Genomic DNA, 15799 nt, shown 5'->3' with positions numbered 1-15799 from the left:
CATTTGTAGCAGTTACTGGGTTTCTTTGTGGACTTTCAGGCTTAGCTGTTATCTGAAGCCACTTTACTATACATCTCCAATTTCTGGAGTTGATGTGGTTTGTGTGGTAGTTCAAACCTTTGAACACGATTCATGTTCTTGTTTTGCTCATTGAGCCTACTTTTGTACAATTATGATTAAGTAACATTAATTGTAGTGCCACAGTGACACGTCAAGTTATCAAAGAAATCAAACCATCAACCGCCAACAGCACACACTTCAAGTCCTGGCTCAAACACTTCACTGTACGTAAGAAATCACAGTAGCCTGCCAGCTTTCCTCTGGTTGTTTTTTTTATTTGCAGTTCTTTACATTTTAGAAAAAGAATCCAAGGATTTTGCCTCCTGTGTGTTTTCGTCTGGCCTCTTCATGATCCATGATGCCAGCTGAGGTGGTCAGCACAATGTATCTATGGAAACAAGAGTCAAACAGAGCATTAAAATGTGCAGCACATTTATGACTGCATCTTCCAAAACATTAAGTGAAACTGCTGCCAGCTATGGGAGTGTTTAACAAGAAAAAGTACCAACTTCTATATAGAACTCCCAAAATTACATTATATTTTACCCTTCTGCGCTTTACCTAAACAGAAGCTGCAAAATATTCAAATAAAGCTATTAAAAAATCCCATTGAAATATTAACCCATACTTTAATAGAGTCAGTGGCTGATGCAAACTGGGCCCAATATGTCTGCAGGTTACTATGGATTTCATGCTCCAAAAGCAACTGCATTTAACACATCAAAGCTTAACTACAACTGTCACAACAATCTCGATCCTATTCACGCTCATTTTTGGCATTTCCATTCAAAAACAAAAGGATCTCCAAAAACAAAGACCTTTATCTCCCAAATTAAAAGCTTAGGCTCAAATTCAGTGTCCACATACGAAAATATTCTAATCAAAATTTACCAAATATTTCTTTGTAAAAACAAGTTTGAGTCTGCGTATACTTTGCAGTAAAATATGGGACTCTGAAGTGCTGCTGTTAATGTTGCATTTCCAGCAAAGTATAAAAATATTTTGCCTCACAGTTATTACCCATAGTTGTCCCAAAAGCTCTACGAGCACAGGTCTTTAAAAGTTAAACAGACTTTCGTTCACCTCAGAGCTGGTTGAAGTTTGTGAAGTGCTACAGTGTGTTTGCGTTGCTGGAGTTTAGTACTAAAGTCTGCTAAAATTAATCCGTTGTTGAGATTTTATGGTGTAGAAAGAAACTACTTCGTTCTTTCCTAATTAAGTCCAAATGCACCCAAGAGAGCCAACAACAGTACAAACTGTACACCATCCAGGGCACGCACCATGCCCTTTATTTCCAACACCAACCACTCAAACCCTTACAAAGGAGCGGAGTTACATTGGTAAGTATGTAGACAATCGGTGCAGTGTTAATTTGTTCAAACATAGCTGCTGTTTAATTCCTTACTGTCCAATAACAAAGGTGTAAAACACCCACATTCTAATACTGATGTGCTTTTACGATGTGTGCTCTCCTGTCATGCTTGACAGAGCATAATAATCACAAGTTTATTTGCCACATTTATTGACATTGTCGCTAAAAGCAATATACTGTCTGCAAAAGATGTCACAACATCATACATGTACATGGTCAACATACATGTCTGAAGCAGTTAAGTATGCTTGGCTGCTTTAGTGAAGTCTATGCTCTCGAGTCTGATGCTGATGGAATTTGTCAAAGCAAAACGCTAAATGTAGCCTTAACCTCAGGATAAGGTAACACACTGCATCATGTCTCAATGTATGCTCAATCATCCCGGTAAGTAAATCCCAAAAGGTTGATTCTCCCACTGAAAACGCTACATCCAGATGAACAGATTCAACCTTTTGGGACACTGCATCATATTACCATTAAAAAAAGAAAAAGAAAAAAGCTGTAATTATTAGTTTAGGACATTTAATTCTTTAAATGCAGTCTTTAGAGGAGCTGCTGCCTCATCAGTGGACAGACACCAAAAAAGCCAACTCATTCTCAGTTGCTTGATTAAAAGAAAAAAAGGAAAGAGGAGGAGGGGGAGTGTCACAGGGGTGACACCAAGTTGGCTGAACAGATTTTAGGCCTCAACAGTGATGAGATGTCACTCAAATTGGGGGAGTGTTATCTGCAAAACGTATTAAGGGGCATGTGTGGGAACCAAAATTGTTATAAAAATTCAGCCAAAGTTCTTTTCCAGCCACACGTATGATAACAGCTGCAGCCTCCCTCTCTGTCAGACACAGTAATGCCACAGTGGAGTCAAGGTGGGTAATGTTTAAAAAAACAAAACAAAAAAACTATAACTAAAAAGTCTTTATTGCTCTGCTTTCTGAAGCCATTTCTTTGATCTGTACAGTGAAAAAAAATTCTAATTTAAAAGTTGCTGGTAATGCTGTTATGTAGTCGTGAGTTAGGCCTTAGAGATGTTTTTAATGATAAAGCTGGTGTCGCAAGGACAACAGATTTCTGGCCTGCTACCAATACAGGGTGGAGGGTGAGGGCGCAGACAAAGGAGACGACACAGCCAAAAGTACATTTGGATACCTCAGAGAACCACCATGGGGGAGAACAGCTCAACTATCAGCTAAAGCTGAAGGCCAACTGTCATTCGCTACTGAAAGCAACACCGACAAAGTCAGTGACCCTGAGCAATTTGGAATCAAAGGAAACTTAAGGATCCTTTGACACGCTCACCCCCAGGAACCTTGTTTTACTTCATCCAGCTAGATCTTCACAACTAAATCTTTTAGTCATCTTGATTAGAGTGAGACTAAACTGTGAGTGACAGAGTAAAATAAATGTACACAAGTGATTTATAAAACATGGGTAAGGGAAGCAATAATGAATGTAAAAAATAAAGTAGTCATTTCATCCTGTTTTCATAGTACCTGGAGATAAAATTGTAAATAAAATTAAATTACAGCCCTACTGTAAGCACAAACTACATCAAAACCTTTGAGTAAAAAGACAATTAAGAGTACTTTATCACACCACCTGCTGAAGAAGCATTAAACAGGTTTTTAATGCTTCTTAAAGCTGTTTTTTTTATGAAGACACTTCAATCAGCTGCATATCTTTAAACTCAGCTACAGGCTGAGACAGCAGCAATGTCCTCTCTGCCCTCTAGATCACAACTGTAACAGATCGTAAAATGATCTTTCAGACAGATCATCCAACCAACAGGGAAACACATTAACAATGTAATGTGTGCAGGACTACAGAAACAGTGTGGTAGCCATCTGATCGATGGGCCTAGTATAGTTCTGTACTAGTCACACATCTGTCTGAAAAACTATTAAGAGTGCAATTTAAAATAAATAAAAACATCCACTTGTGGCTGCCTTATACAAAATAAATCTTTGTCCAGTTGCATTGTGCTCAAAACATTTAAAAGCGACAAACGGCGATACTTATGCTACAGTTACTCATAACAAATCGAGACATATGGATCGACACAGTTAACCACCTGAAACACTAACCAACTACACCATTTTGTCAGGCAGGGCCAACAAAGAGAAGGCATCAGAGGAGCAAATGGCACACCTTTCAAACCAGAGCCTCACTCATCATATAGAGACATTTAGGGGCCAAAATACACTTAGAAATGCCTGGTTGCTCATTTCTATTGGTTTTTGCATTCAAAGTGTGATGACAAATAGTTCTCACCCAAACTGTCTTGAGGGCAGCAGGTTGTTCTGCCACTTCTCCAGGTCCTTGAGTTGGAGATCAAAACGTGGACTAATCACGCCACACTGACAAGAGAGAAAGAGTGGTTTAGACTCCATTCACAAAGCATTAAAGCTACAAGCAAGGCTAGACAATGATAAGAGTTAAACCAAGTTTAACATATCGAAATGAAAACAATGGCCACTGACTTATTGGTACATAACTGTAAAGACTGTATAGAAACAGCTTCTCTGTCGCCATTATCACTAGAAGCCCTTTAAGACCCAAGTTAACTTAAATGGCACTAACATAAAATTATATTTCCTTCAGTCGTTCATAGCAAAAGAAACAAAGCATGTGTTTAAAACTATCAAAGAAGTGACATGAATAACAGTGCAGGTTGGTTATATTTACCTTGTTCAGCCTGCCTGTGAGATTGACAACAATTTTTCCGGCTCTGTGGTCATCAATGATCTCAAACTCACCAATATAACCTGCAAGGCACAAATGACAAAGACCATTAAGTTAAACACGTTATTAATGCGCATAATTATTATACACATTAAGTTAAACACATCAGGGTGCTTCTAGAGGTCTCAAATTAAACTGAAGTTATAATTTTACCAACTGTACACACAAACAAAGCAGTCAGCCCTTCAAGATGCTTTACAACTGCATGTGGTGCATAAAGTATCAACTTGGAACGCACACACCTTTAACATAATGACACTCACCGTGCTTCATCATGACGGTTAGGAAGCGCACAATAACCTTGGAGCAGGGCCTGATGAGGACCTGACGTTTCCCACGCTTCTCAGCATTGTTGATGCTTTTGAGAGCATCTGCGAGAACGTTCATGCGCACCATGATGCCTGTGGACACACACACACACACAAAAAAGACTTTTAGCATTAGATCCAAAGGCCTGGACAAGAAGGAAATTAGTGAGTATCATCACCATCGACGCTCTACAGACTACACTAGAACACTGATGGTGAAACGTTACAAAAAAAAAAAAACAACTCAGTGAATTTGACAAAAATGCTCACTACACTACAAAGGAGGACTTAAGTAAAAGAAAGTCTAGTTAGCAAAACCTTGCTAACACGAATCATGCCGACCCTTTTCCTTCCGTCTACAATTATGAGCCTGGCGGCTAATATTTTCCAGAGATGGCAGGTTAAATACTGCTCACACTTTACTCTTGACAAGTAATGCTGTGGCTTCAGTTACACTAAGAGAGGAAAAACGGAGCCTTCCACTGAAGCATGGTCATTCATGAGCACTCAGATTAGCTACTTAGCTTATCCAAATGCAAACGCCACAGTAAGTAGTGCCCTTAGTTCTGCAGTTACAACGGTCAAAATATTATCGACAATATGTACCACATACAGACCTGTACGGACAGCTAAAATGTCTTATTCGTTGGACATTTGAAACTCGCATAACTGGGAGCAAAGCTAACAGCTATCAAGCCATCAAGCCGCCCTGAACGCACCAATTCCCGGGGCCAGGCAGTCCCGCTAACACAGGACAAAAATTATGAATCCGCTTCACTAATGGAAACCATAATCAGCCCAAATCATTACTACCAACTTTGACTTCGAAATGGACTCACTTATGGATTATTTCACAATATGATGCTTTAGATACTTAAAAGATTGAAGGTGACGATGTAAAAACACATCTTACCGGTTCTGCAATATGGCGGAAAGAGGAAGTACGAAAATCTTGCAGTGCATTATGGGGAAAAAAGGTCGAGACTTTTTCAAGCCGAGATGGCCCACAGCGCCAAAGCCCAAACTCCCCCAACAATGCCCACGTACCGAAAAATTCATGTTTATTTTGTCCCTGAAAACTGCCAGCGTTTTATAAGAAGTCTGACATTTATAAGTAACTAATATTTTATTTTGTTTGGCAGGTTTGGAAAAATCGTCTTATTTTTTTATAGTTGTGGGCTTAAGTGGGCCACTTTCTTCGACCTCAAGCGAAGATGAAATTCAGAAAAATAAATAACTTTACTGTCAAGTGTCCCTAAGCGCTTTGTATAAATGTGAAATTTAAAGCAGTGTCCCCAAGGGACGATGAGTGTACTGCATTAATATCCAGGAGCTTAACTATGAGTGCTTTTAAAAGTGAAAATATATGAATATGAAAATATACATGAGTATGTACACAATATTATTATTATTTCCAGTCCTAAACCTGGCTAAGGGCATCCAGCATATAATAAAACATGCAGATCCATCTGATCTGGCCACCCCTTAGGAAATACGAGAGAAGCCAAAATTATATTTTGTTTGTTTGTTTGTTTTGCCCAGGGAAAATATTGAAGTTCAGAATAGATATTGTAAATTGAAGACTTGGAAAGGCAATTAACTCTCAATGTCATGTCTCAGTGAATATGTCTGGTCATGGTTGTATGTTGACAAATTTGTGAATATTCACACTAACTAAAAACAACGCCATTTCCTGTTCTTGTGTTTACTTAGTAAGATTTGTTGACGCCGTTGCAAATAAAATTTCCAATTTCAAGGAACACTTTTTTGGTCATTAGGCAAATAAGACTCTGATTTTTGTTTTTTAAATATTCTCATAAATGAGGACTCAGAGATTATCTTAGCCTGGAATTTGAAGGACAGTACAGCCAGTGTGCTACCTTGGTGGTGAGTAAAGAAAAAAGGGGCATATATTCATGTTAAAAGGGAGTTTTTTCTTCCCACTTTTGTCAAAGCACTTGCTCACAGAGGGTCATCTGATTATTGGTGGTTTCTCTGTATTATTGTAGGTTTTTTACCTTACAATAAATCCTTACAATTTAAAGCTATACAAATAAAACTCAACTGAATTGAATTGAACTGAACTGAATTAAACACCATCATTTATGTCATTATTTCATATTGTTTCTGCTGTTCTCACATTTGCTAACAGTCTCTATGGACTTGGTGCTCCTCATAGAAGGAAACTGTAAAATATACTTTCAACAATTATTGAATCTTCTCAATGTGTATTCTGACTCAGACTCTGTGAAGAGTATAATAAAACAGATTGCAAAGTGCAAACTCTCAGATCCACATCATATTTTTATTCCACATTTTGACACGTGCAACACCCTTATTGCAGTACCTAAAGGAAATTAAAACATACAGATACAGCATTATCTGTAAATGCAAAAACAGCACAACATTATGAAAAATCATGCTTTAACAACAATGAAGGACTGCAATATTAAGCCCTATGAAATACTAGTTGCATTATGTCTGTGTATGTCACTAGACATAGATTGTCACAACTGTGCAGTGAGTAACTGCAGCGTTTTTTGTTTTTTGTTTTTTTACATTAATAAGTTCACATGTCAAAACTGTGTTTTTTTCCTTGAATAAACTCACAAATTATTGTGGTAAGTCACTGATCACCTTTGTCTGCCCTACACAGAAATATTACAATAACTAATCACATTTCTATTTTGCATGCATAGAAAGTATGTATAGATACTATGTAATATATGTATATATATAAATATATGTATGTCAGCATAGCATCAGAATCTACACACTCAAACTAAGTCACCAAAATCGGTAGTGTCTTTGGAACTAAGTGCACCAAAAATTACTGAGTAAAAGTAAGTGAAACTTTTTGATATGTTTTCTCCAAAAAAGTTGAACATTTAGCTCATTTGTGTATTATTATGTAGTAATCTGATTACTAGAAATTTGACAGATTCTGTATTTTTCAATAATGCATGGTGGAAATCAGTGAATAACTAAAACAGACTGTAGATAAAGAGTATAAAGTTTAACTGCTAAAAGCTGCATGAACACAAAAGCATTTCTATCTTGTTTGAGCAAAATGTTTGTGTCTCCGTCAGCTTTCAGGTACTTTCTATTCATTACAACTCTACTACCATGCTCTGATGTTACATGTTCCTGTGGAGTGATCAGGCTGAAAGTGTGTTGTAGGAGGTTATGCACAGCCATCTGCTAAACACTAAGCTTGTTGATCAGTACAGCTACAACACCTCTTTCCACTGGTGTCCAGTAGAGGGCCCACTAAACCATTCAAACCCAGATGCAGTGACATACCCTCCAGCCAAGTCTCAAAGTGAACAGTCATGTGGAGCATAATGGAATGCTGAGTAGCACAAGACATAGTAACCAGATTTCTACAGCATTTCTATGGTTACGTTAAATTTTCAACACATTTGTTTTCATCTATTAAGCCTCTGGCTAACCTTTCGTGTACCCTAAATTTTCACACTTAGCCACCATTCCTGACCATGCTGACAAGAGAATCTGCATCTCCCTGGGGATCCAGGCCCAGCCTCTGGAGGTCCAGACCCATGGCTACCAGCATCTGGAGCAAGGTAAGCTCCTGCTGGGTGGTCTTATCCACCAAAGTTGGGCAGGTGGGGTTACACTGTGGCCACTGACAGGAATCCACGAGGTGAAAAGGACATCCTTTAGCCGGGGTCCTGTTGTTACGTATTGCTTCCAGACTCCTGTCCCAGCATTGAAGGGCACGTGGCAGAGACGTGCCTCTAACTTGAAAACTTGTCCAGTTACTTTAGGAACAACAAGAAGGAGAAGTTATGAATTAGAAATAAAGAAAGAAAAATGGGAAGGTTGTCAGAGTTAGTAATTAAGGACCAGAAAAGGGCAAATGGCAGGAAACTGTTTTACTTTAAGGTTTGCAACTGCAAGTGTTGCAGCATACAAAGCTACAAAAGACCTTGAACTTTCAGCTCCTGACTTTGATTGCACCCACTTCAGCATAACTAAGTATACTTATACAAGACTGCAATGACCCATCAATGTCCATGTGAACAACTAAATAATCTCTATGTTAAAGTGGTACTGGGAGGCTAGAGAAAGTGTGAAGTGGCATTTGGTGACAATGTGGTTTGATGAACAAGCAAAACAAAAACAGCAGCATGAGCTCACTGGGTAGATATGACTGCTGGGGAGAAAAAACAAGGGTGCCAGGTGAACTTGAATATCCATTCTTACCTTTTGGTAATTAGTGTGTGGGAGAGACAGGACGGAGCAAATACAGCCCTAAAAGACACGCAAAGAGAGAGCATTTGTTAAAATCCATCTTGATTTATTTTTCAACTAGCTATAGTAAGATTTGAATCTAGTCACTGCGTGATGACGACTTTTGACAGGAATGCATAGATGGCACAGAGAACGTCAAGGAACTGTTGGATGTTAACATAGAATTTGATTGTCTGCTGTTTTAAATGGCTGGCAGTTCACTCAACAGTTACAGGCTTTGATATGTAAATGTACAAATGGAAAGTGGATAGTAGCTCACCACCACTGCTCTGCAAGCTCTATTACATTTTGTTAAAGTCACCAATTCTATTTTAAAATATTTTTTTATAATTATAAATTGTAGATTGAATTGATTTCCTGATCTATTAAAACGAATGATTGTATTTGCCACTATCAATGGTCAAGAATATTAAAAGAAAACACTAAAAAGCAGTTCCGTGTTGTCGAAAGGGCTTAATTTCAATTTCAGGAAATGGCTGGAAATCAATGAGTGCTAAACATACAGTTTTTATGTTCTGTTAATGTTAGTAATGTTTAGACGTCAATATATGATAAGTTCTACGGAACTTACGTAACATCTCTCAGGGAGTTTTTGAGCTCCAAGCCCAGGTTCTGTATGTACTGCCACTGCTCCTCAGACATGCTCTGTCCCCCTATATAGATGTTTTCCACCCTCAGCTGTTCCTCATCAAACAGCCACTGTACAATAAACACAGGGGCTGTAGGGAAAATAACATTTAGTTGATCAAATCAGTAAATTCCATCAAGTCTATTAGTCACTTCCTGCCAGTTATTAAGCTGTATCCACACACACACACACACACACACACACACACACACACACACACACACACACACACACACACACACACACACACAGATATATACACTCCCCTGGATGAGTAGGGGTCAAACAAAGTCAGGAACTACCTGAAGAGCTACGTAGGGTCTTTTGGATTTATGTTCACCGCCATGTTCGTGATCTTTTTTTTTTTTTCTGTGTGTACAATTTCATAAGATCTGCAGGTTTTTGCGCTGGCCTCAGTTGGTGATTAAATTTGTTATTTAGACCAGTCTCTAAAAAGTTTTTATATTTAACAGCCAAAATGAAAAAATCCACCAGTTAAACATACTGTTACTAGCCACACTGGCCCCCTTTTCAATGATTACAGTGAATACAACTCAGAATGTCATGATCTAAAAGTTTACGCACCAGCGTAGCAGTTAGAGTTTCAAGATTTACATAGAAAATCTCTTTTCTTTAATTTCAGACCCTGATTTGGAGATTTTGACTAAACGTGCTTTTATATGCTTTGCTGATTTAGCAACTTTAAAATTCCATATATGTGACAATAAAGATCTTAAAAGTTTGCATCGAGGGCTATAATATTCAGAAGGCCTCTAAAAAAATGATGCAGTCCAGATGAACTTACATTGGCTTATCATGTCATCAGCGTGGGAATCAGTCTGTTCACTGATTGAGTGAAGGAAATTCACAGTTCTAATATGTCAGTGCTCATTATTTCTGAACTGCTCAAGTCATGTCATATGGTGTGCATTTAAATTTAAAACATCATCATAAACAAAGACACCAGTCAACACTCACACGTCAAAGTAGAGTATAGTCTATGACCGAAGAAGCACTTCCACTCCTCCCCTCTTTTAAAGAGCTGCCGACACCTGTCAGGAACAACCCCATTCCACAGCCTGAGATAATAATGCACAGTTAATCAATAAAATTCACGAATAATATGATTTCCAAATCCTACATCGGGCATAGGAAGAGATCTAAATATTGTCTTCACCTGAGTCCAATCTTGATAGCATCCTCAGGTGAGCAGGAAACTGTCTCAGGGCAGTTTGGTGATCTTTGCTGCTTGCTCTCCAGAAACCAGCCTGAGTCCACGAGGCCTCGGACCTGAGCTTCTGCACCAAGCTGCTGGAGCTGACTGGCCACCCTCTCAATGTTGAGCAAAACACCTGTTCCACCAGCGCTGCAGGGGAGCCAAGAAAATGAATAAATAGTTTGGCTTTGAGGGTGACATTTTTGTTTAGGATATCAAACTGACAGTGCATGCCAGCTCATAACGGGAAAGTAAACATTTAGCAGGTTTTACATTCAGTTGATCCTGTTTTAGGGCCCGGGGACGTCTCAAGAACCATGCTGCTAACCTGGGAGGAATGTGCACCATTACTGGGCAAGGCCTTTTAATAAACATTATGTCACTGATCACAGTTGACTGTAAACATCTTCATTGTTGACAAGAGGATGCACCCAAAATAGGACTTTAATGGTAGATATGGAGACGGTCCAGATGGTACAGAGACTCTTGTCCATCAGAGCACAATAAAACAAACTCACCTGCTACCAGACAGCATGACAACCTTGGCCTGCTTGATTCCTTTAGGGATGAGATCTTTGATGACCTCACGGATGATTAGGGATCCCATGAAGTTATATTCAGCTGATAGTGAAGACAAGTATGACAAGATTTTTATTCTCTAATTAACTGAACATTTAGAGAATACATGTTTTCTTGTATCCAAAGGAGCTACGGTTACCTTATTGTGAAAGATTTGAGGAAACTTACTTGCATTTGTATTCCTATCTCTGACTTTGTCCCTGCCTTGTCTTGGCCTGGAAGGGGGTGTTGGTGCAGGCCCAGTGCCGCTCCACACATCACTGGAACAGTAAGGGATGAATCTGCCATAAAGAAGACAATCACATTTGTTAGACTAAAGCTGGAGGCCCTGAAGTTGGTTTCTTCCCTCCCCCATAAAAATCACCTCAGGCTGGAGCTGACAACTTCTGTCATATATCAGAAAGTGGCAAATCTCTATTTTGATCACACAGCCTGCATGTTGCTGAATTTCAGAAACGAAACTTTATCATTAAAGATTAAAATTGCTTGCATGGATGAAAGCGGAAAGTTAAAAATATCACCCAAAACACTACACGCATATGCCAGTTCACCACGCAGTATATATCCTGCTGTGCCACCAGACTTTTCAGACGTTTCTTTCCTCAGGCTGTGCGATCACTAAAGTCATCCTCGACATTTCAACATAAAAAACAATCTTCAAAAGAAAGAAAGAAAGGGAAAAGAAAACAAAATAAATTATTTATTCGTCATTAATCGGTGATACAGTTTTGTTGTTGTGCTGCATAATTAAGTAATCTTGTCTGACATAAAAAGGGTCACTGAAAGTGTTGCACGCACAAAGAATTGTGTTTTCAATCCTTTTTAAGTCAAGCATATTACCAGCTGCATTAAGAAGATATGTTTGCTGAATCCCTGATTATGCAACCTTTTTGTTGTTGTTGTTTTTCGATACAATCATTTTAGGAACTGTAACATTAGACACTTTATCCAACGTTTCACACACAAAAAAATCACCTAAAACAGCTTCAGGAAGCGACCTTACAGCTAAAAACAAGTTTTTTTTATAGCATTTCTCAGATTAGTGCACAGAAAAAAATGCACATTTATGTGTTAATTTAAGTTAATTTAATTTAATATAGCTGTTTTCAGTTTTGGCCTGGATGTTTACAGATATTTGTGAATATTTATTCAGCATATTTTTTCTCAATGTAAGTAATGGTAAATGGCCTGTATTTGTATAGCACTTTACTAGTCCCTAAGGACCCCAAACCGCTTTACACAACCAGTCATCCACCCATTCACACACACATTCACACACTGGTGATGGCAAGCTACATTGTAGCCACAGCTGCCCTGGGGCGCACTGACAGAGGCGAGGCTGCCGGACACTGATGCCACCGGGCCCTCTGACCACCACCAGTAGGCAACGGGTGAAGTGTCTTGCCCAAGGACACACGATGAACTGGAGAAGTTTTATGACATCCAATAAAAACATCTATAACTTTTCTCCTTTAAAGAATGAGTAAAGAATCCATAGAAAATACACATACTCAGTAGCACTTACACGCAGAAAACCATAGTTTTAGTCCAATTTTTTTAATTTTCGAAGGTTTTTACAAAGACATTCTTTATAAATGTTACCAATTATATCTTGATTTACTGAATATTCTTCCCTAAAAATTATTTTTCTGTCAAGAGGGTTTCAATATATATAAAGTGACAGAAGATCTTGATGTAAAAACATTTCATTCTGATGTACAAACATGTGTTTATGAAGTGTCTATTTAGTAAGATAACACTTCATTTACATATTCAAACATCAAAGTTCAGAAAATTTATAATACAAAAAAATAACAATCTTCATATTTGTAAGTTGAATGTTTAATCCTACTCCCCTGCAGTGTCTCCCATTATGTACACAAATTAATTAATACAACAACTATGGGAACAAAGAAAAAGTTGTCTTTATACACCTTCATTAACCGCAAAAATACAAAGCACATCTATGCAGGTACTTACACAATATTTGTGTTATGCCAGTGTGGGTTGTCCTCAGCTTTAGAAGATAATATTCCACTTCCTGTAAATCCAACAATCGCTCATTAAACAGATGTCCACTTGCCTCACTAGTCAAAGAAAGCAACTCTGTGGAAACGTCTATGAAAGGCATTCTGAAACACTGTCGGCTGACTAACCTCTTTTAGTTTCAGGCCACCCCGATGAGCTCATTAGTCGGGGGATATTTTGGTACCTGTAATCACAGGTCTCTCTGCTGTAGCAGCACCAGCCACCTAAATATAATAGACACTAATATTAGACATTCACATCCAAGATAGGGACACCCTTGTTAGCCCATCACACAGGCCTGTGAGGAATGGTGAAAGCAATGGTTGCACCTGCAGGCTGCTACACTAACATGACCATAGTATGCATTAACTGTATTATTATGGGGTCTTTACCTTACAATATAAAGCAGCTTGAGACAATTGTTGTTGTGATTTGGTGTTATATAAATAAAATTGAAAAAAGATAATAATAACAATAATAATTCACAGTTGAGCAAAAGACTAGAATGATCTCTTTAATTTACAAACTGTCAGCATGCAGATTGCTCATTTTTGCTGATTTGTCACTCAGTAACATGCAGGAAAATGATTTGTGTTCAATATCAGAGTACAAGTAAATTTGGAAGACACTCCCCCGGTGTTAACCTCAATTCAAGTCTGTGACACGCAGCAACCAAAAAAGTTGACAGGACAAGATGACATCCACATTAAGATTCCAATGAGCGGGTGTCACGCTAAAACAAACTGACCTTAGGGGACTAAATTAACCATATGGGGTTTTAAATACTCACCTTCCAGAAATAACAACCATCGGCGGCTTCCTCTGAATTCCTTTAGGTAAAACCTGTAGAACAAATGAATGAGCATGAGGAGAAACAGAAGATAAACCATCTTTGTAAAATCACTGACTCAATCAGGAAACAGACATTAAAGAGCAAAAACAACCAGAACTTCTCACCCAGCTACTGTCCCATCATTACATGTAACTTGTGTGTTTGTGAGGTAGTGCAGCCTCATATCATCTGTCTGTTGTCCAGCTCCACGAGTCCCTGCAGCACCTTCCTGTCTTGATTCGGCTGAGCCTCCGGTGTTTCTGGAGGTGCTTCCAGTTCTTCCAGTGCTTCCTGAAGTAACATCAGCTGCGGAGGCAGACTGGCCAGCATCACCTTGTTGGATCCCACTAGACTTCTTTGTGGACTTTCCAGTAGCTTTAGCATTACGGTTGTTCTGACACCACAGTCCCCCAAGCAAGAGCAAGAAAACAAATGGACCCAGTATCTTCATATCTGAGGCAACATAAAAAATTAGGGACATGCTGATTAATTCATGCAAAACATGAGAAATCTTCAAAAACTTTCCAACTTGCAAATACTTTACCTTTCAAAGAAGAATCAGTTTTGAAGATTGCTGCAATGAACCCCTCACCCCAAGGGTCAGGCAGATAACTGGTTCTGCTGGAGAGAGAGACTGGTGAGACATTCAGTGCACTGTGACAAGGTGCGAGAGGAGGGTCCTAGTCATGAGTAAGTGATGAAGTCTTGACCAGGTTTTGATGAAGGCTGCAAATCAGCGACGACCTTTATAGTGCCACCATATGGATCAGATTTCCTCCCATTTTCTCTTGCAGCTCCTCTCAGGCCCTGAGATCATCTGGTGACGACACACCGCAAGGGGAGGTACTGGATGGTTAGTGGTGAGGAGAAAAGATAACACACGCATCTCTTCAACATATTTCAATTCTTTGCACACACCCACCTTCAAGCACTTTCCCAGCTGACCGTACCTCATGCACAAGTTCTTTTTACCCCTAACCTCCTTCTTCTCCCCCCTCCATCCGCTGCTGATTGCCATTTTTTTTTTCTTATTTAAACATCTACATGGTCAGCATGACCGCACAGTCGCTTTGCATGGAATGTGACCCAGAGGTCATTCGAGCGCCCACCTCAAACATTTTCTGACATGGGAATCAGTCGTACCGTAAGGTTCCCGCATGGTCAACAGTCTCAAAGCACAGGTGGAGGAGACTCTTCTTGGTTGTAGCACCATACGCATTATGCATTGCCTCATTCTTTTAAGTACGCTCAGTTTTACAAGAATAACAGATATCTAACAATTTATTTACTGGGGTAAAGTCATTACATAACTAATATAAAGTATAGGAGCGTGGTTTAGTCCTTTTCAAAGGCACATTAACAGAAAAACATATTATAATTAAAGAATAATAGCTTCTGTTCCTTTACTTCATTTAATAAAATCATTAGTGTTATTAAAGAACTTAAGATAAAAGGTCAGGCCTTTGCAGCACACAAATTATTCTTTGTAAAAAAATTGGTGGTGGTGGTGGTGGTGGTGGTGGGGGGGGGGGGGGGATTAAGGCCTTCTACTTATCAAAATCCCCATTAAGATAATTCTTTGGAGCTTATTATGTCATTAGACAATCTGACTATTTAAGCATATTATTTTTATTAACTCAAATGCAGGAAGATTTGTAAATTCCTCGCACAATTTTCAGTTCAGTTTAATTTTCAAGCACTTTATGCAGATGATACCACTTAACACTTAACAGCTCCACTGTAAGACTTAATTTTAACTATC

The 15799-nt window shown here is 38.8% G+C and overlaps 2 protein-coding genes across 2 annotated transcripts; both read right to left on the bottom strand.

The window, feature by feature from the left end:
* Nucleotides 1-314: 314 nt before the first annotated feature.
* rps15a (ribosomal protein S15a) lies at nt 315-5430 on the bottom strand. Its single transcript, XM_026170047.1, has 5 exons — nt 5393-5430; nt 4435-4572; nt 4115-4194; nt 3701-3786; nt 315-448 (listed from the first exon to the last, which is right to left on the bottom strand). Exons 2-5 carry the CDS (start codon nt 4565-4567, stop codon nt 355-357), a joined length of 393 nt encoding a protein of 130 aa, XP_026025832.1. The 5' UTR covers nt 4568-4572; nt 5393-5430; the 3' UTR covers nt 315-354.
* A 1347-nt stretch (nt 5431-6777) lies between these two features.
* Nucleotides 6778-14739, bottom strand: notum2 (notum pectinacetylesterase 2). The gene is made up of 12 exons (XM_026169240.1): nt 14582-14739; nt 14163-14490; nt 13996-14048; nt 13334-13429; nt 13158-13218; nt 11346-11458; nt 11117-11219; nt 10560-10748; nt 10361-10461; nt 9326-9473; nt 8707-8754; nt 6778-8261 (listed from the first exon to the last, which is right to left on the bottom strand). Exons 2-12 carry the CDS (start codon nt 14486-14488, stop codon nt 7958-7960), a joined length of 1542 nt encoding a protein of 513 aa, XP_026025025.1. The 5' UTR covers nt 14489-14490; nt 14582-14739; the 3' UTR covers nt 6778-7957.
* Between the last annotated feature and the right edge of the window lie 1060 nt (nt 14740-15799).

This window comes from Astatotilapia calliptera, chromosome 6 (assembly GCF_900246225.1).
Source record: "Astatotilapia calliptera chromosome 6, fAstCal1.2, whole genome shotgun sequence".
In the NCBI taxonomy this organism is placed as follows: domain Eukaryota; kingdom Metazoa; phylum Chordata; class Actinopteri; order Cichliformes; family Cichlidae; genus Astatotilapia; species Astatotilapia calliptera.
The sequence above is the reverse complement of the archived record's forward strand: the minus strand, read 5'-3'. Positions and strand labels throughout refer to the sequence as shown.